Source organism: Acanthopagrus latus, chromosome 9 (assembly GCF_904848185.1).
Source record: "Acanthopagrus latus isolate v.2019 chromosome 9, fAcaLat1.1, whole genome shotgun sequence".
Taxonomy (NCBI): domain Eukaryota; kingdom Metazoa; phylum Chordata; class Actinopteri; order Spariformes; family Sparidae; genus Acanthopagrus; species Acanthopagrus latus.
Genome location: NC_051047.1, coordinates 23,908,426 through 23,912,226, shown reverse-complemented (window position 1 = coordinate 23,912,226; position 3,801 = coordinate 23,908,426). Strand labels below are relative to the sequence as shown.

Below are 3,801 nucleotides of genomic sequence, written 5' to 3'. Positions count from 1 at the left end.
TAGCTAAAGAAATAAATATTCTTGACCAGACATCAGGACATTTTCCCACCATGTCAGTGGCTTCAAAACAAATCAGGCCATTTTTAAAACTGTGTTTGTGGCAACAAAACAAGTTAGAACATCTAAAAATGTTTTTGATGAGACGTCGGGACACTTTTGAGCCCCGTAAGTGGCAGCAAAACCAATATTTTTAGCTGGATGTCAGGACAATTTACAGCCATGTTTGTGTAACAGAACCAGGTGCGTCAAAACATGATCTTTTCCTGATCCTATGAAAGTGTTTTTTTGTGTCTTAACCTAACAAGACCTCAAGCACAGACTTGTCACTACATAAAACTGAAAAGCTAACCTAAAGAAACACACAATTTGCAACATCAAGAAGTGTTAAGTCTCAAAATATCTGTGATTTGCAGTAAAGTTACATTGCAACATTTATTCTGGATGTTACAGACAACGAACAAACCGTCCTCTGTTGAGCTCCGGCACGATAAATAATCACAGCTTGTATAAATACATGTCCAAGATGTATTTTGTCATAAATACGCAATAAATAAATAAAAAGCAAATAAATAAACAGGTGAATAAATAACACAACAGATGATTATTACAGTCTGGAAACAGCACCTGACATGCTAAAACACATTGCGCTGATCTGCTTCTCATGGCCATTGTCTCATTTACATGACCAAGGCCCTTTTTAACACATCGACTCGCAGGCTAATGAGCGCGAGTCGAGAAAACACTTCAGCGCTGCATGCAGAAGTATGAGCCCTTATAGGGAGTCCATTCAGTGTCATGCCAGTGTGCCCCCGCTCACGTCTCTCCGGGACAAGTGCCATCTATCTGGGCCAACAAGCCCTCTCTCCTCCCCAGCCCCAGAAACAATGGCTCTCAATTACCAGTCAACAATAAATTAGAATATTCAAAGCCACCGAGGGGGACCGAGTGGATGGGGTTGAGAAAGCCCGAGGTGCGTGACCCGCTGAGAAGTCTGCAGATGTCGGTCGGTCGGGGGAGTCACGCCGGGCCGGCAGCCTGTCTTTGACATGTGGAGAGAAGAGGGAGGAACAAACCTGAACCTCCACACTCAGGGTGCCCCGTGTTCCTCGGTTAATCCCACTTTATCCACGACAGGCGGGCTGTCAGATCTGTGCAGGAGGGGGGGCAGAGGGAGACAAAAGCAGGACAAACACATAAGTTTTGATACATTTTAATGACTGTTTAACAAGTCCTAGGTCTGGGGCTGGAGAATGGGGGCACACTTACGGCTGAAAGGCCCCACAAAGAGGCCTCAGAGCAGATTCCCACAGAATTAGTTAAGTGCATGGGAGGCAGTAAGAACACAGGTACTTGTGTTTCGGGGGAAATGAGGCTCATTTAAGAGCAAATGCCCGAGGGAAACACACCTGGGGATAAAAGTGTGCTGCAAACACAACAAGCTGCTTAAAATGACATTTGCTTTCTGTCAATGCGCCGGATTACCGGGGGAAACAATTAGATTTCAATTAAGCACTGAAGGCCTCTCTGAAGGTCTTAGGCTGGGAACGATGCAGACTGACTAGTGGATCATTTTCATGTGCGTTCATGGTGTAACTGTTGGCTTGTCCTGTACATGATCATGTTTTCTATCATTAGTTTTTTAATGAGACATATTTGGCTGATCAAAATCACTTAAAGCAACATTATGGAACTTTTTTCCTTAAAACAATGACTTCAAAATCATTTTCGGCCTCCTGATCGCTTGTTTCTGCGCTCTGTCACTTCAGCGAGAGAATAAGGATCGGCGTTAAATCACACAAAATAACAATTTCTACAAAATGTGGCTTTAATGAAGCTTTTAAAGCAACAATATGTAACCAATTTGTCTTAAAATAACAGCTTCAACATCATGTTGATGCAACACTGGCTTGTAAACACAGTGAGTGGCGTCTCTTTCAGTCCCGCTCTACGTTCTGCACTGTGTAACTACGGTGGGCGAGAAGGGTCACCTGGGACCAGTGTGTAATGCTTTATGGTACTAAGACAAACTCATCTGACACTATGTCTGTAATAATGTTACAGACCTGGGATCTGTGTTTTACAACCACAGTGTTGCATTCAGAAACTGTCGGGGCACCAAAATCCTAAAAGTTATGGACCATGCTCCTTTAATCAGGACTCATGTTGGTTAAATGGGAATAAATGTCAAAGATGTATTATATTAAGCAGCAACCTGTGATTAGACATATTTTTACAGTCATTGATTAGAATCAATGAATCTGCTGTTTTACATGATTGATTGATTACTTTTTAGTCTATAAAATGTCAAAAAAAACAATCTTTAGATTGTTTATTTTGTCCAACCAACAGTCCCAAACTCAAAAACTCTTCATTAACTGTCATAAGTAATGAAGAAAAGCAGCAAATCTTCACATTTAAGAAGCTAAAACCAGCAGATATTTAATATTTATAGAATATATCTATTGAAAAATAAATGAAACGATTGATCGGTTACTGAAATAGTTGGCAAACATCTTTCTTTCGATAGATTAATCCGTGAATAGTTGCAGCTCTTTTCTATCTGGTCCATAATATTGAACTAAAGTCTAGGTGATGATGTTCCTGTCAGGCTGAACATCTCTGATCTGATCTGATCTGATCTGATCTGCAGCTTCAGGCTCAACGGCTACTGATGACAGTGATCAGCTCACCACTTGTGTTCCAGATCGCGTTGGTTTGGTTCTTGTAGCCGTTCTTCATGCACTCGTCCACATATGATTTGGGGTCGCAGCCCGACATGAGGATCTCTCTCAGCAGGGCGATGTACGCGATGGCCAGCCGCAGCGTGTCGATCTTCGACAGCCGCTTCTCGTAGGGAAACGTCGGTACGTGACAGCGCAGCTCCTCGAAGGCAGAGTTGATGCTCAGCATCCTCTTCCTCTCCCGGATGTTAGCAGCGTGCCGCTGCACCTTGTACGGGTGGTGGGTCACCAGCCGGCGCGCCCTGCGCTTGTTCTCATCCAGCGGTTCATCCACGGACGAGGTTTCCCCCTCACCGCAGTTACCCGCCCCCGGAGACTGCACGTCGAGGTCGGTGAAGGTCAGCTGTGCGTCCGGGAACATGGACTGACTGCCGAAAGAGGACCAGGGAGAGAGCTGGCCCGTGGCCGCTGTGTAGTCCAGCAGGAAGGTGTCCAGCTGGGTCTGGAGCTGGAAGTTTTGGTCCATCTGTCCCCAAAACGCGAAATCTGTAGTGCCATCCTGGTCGAAGTCAAAAAGGATGTCCTCCATATTCTACTGGGCAGGTGGACACAGGTAGAGGAGTGTAAACTGTCAGGAGGAGACCGGAGCTGCCCGCCTGAGTCTGAGTCTGAACCGTGTGACAGCCTCACGGCACATCTCCTGGATTAAATACTTCCAGGGCCTTCATGTTTTCTCGGCGGGTCGCTGTGGCCAATTCTAAAGGCTGAAAGGGAGCCTCTTCAGAACACTTTAGCCCTCCTTGTGGAATCGCTCAGTGCTTTAAAAACGAATCACAAAAGGAATCAGTTGATCTCCGAACGACAAAAAAAAAAAAAAAGAAAAGAAAAGAAAAGCGGCGGGGGGGAGAAACACGTGTCCAATTATAAACTTCCTCCCAAGTAGTCCCGCTAATATTGACAAAAAACACACCGAGTGTTCAGCAGCCACTGGAGGCTCTTGTGCAGGGGGCATTATGGCGCAGCGGGCCACGCAAACCCGGTGGCACCTGAATGGGATCGTTTTATCTATTAAGGCTCAGCTGACAACACTGTCAGAAACACATGAAGGCGCTTTGTTTTG

At 45.2% G+C, this 3,801-nt stretch overlaps 1 protein-coding gene across 1 annotated transcript; it reads right to left on the bottom strand.

Annotated features, from left to right (window-relative positions):
* Window positions 1-472: 472 nt before the first annotated feature.
* LOC119025292 (pancreas transcription factor 1 subunit alpha) lies at window positions 473-3,508 on the bottom strand. Its single transcript, XM_037108699.1, has 2 exons — window positions 2,691-3,508; window positions 473-1,148 (listed from the first exon to the last, which is right to left on the bottom strand). Exons 1-2 carry the CDS (start codon window positions 3,268-3,270, stop codon window positions 1,111-1,113), a joined length of 618 nt encoding a protein of 205 aa, XP_036964594.1. The 5' UTR covers window positions 3,271-3,508; the 3' UTR covers window positions 473-1,110.
* Window positions 3,509-3,801: the final 293 nt, after the last annotated feature.

Coding starts and splice junctions, on each gene's coding strand:
- LOC119025292 (XM_037108699.1), bottom strand. CDS start 3,270: ATGGAGGACATCCTTTTTGACTTCGACCAGGATGGCACTACAGATTTC. Junction 1,149..2,690: donor CGCGATCTGGAACACAAGTG/GTGAGCTGATCA, acceptor CCTCCTGCACAG/ATCTGACAGCCCGCCTGTCG.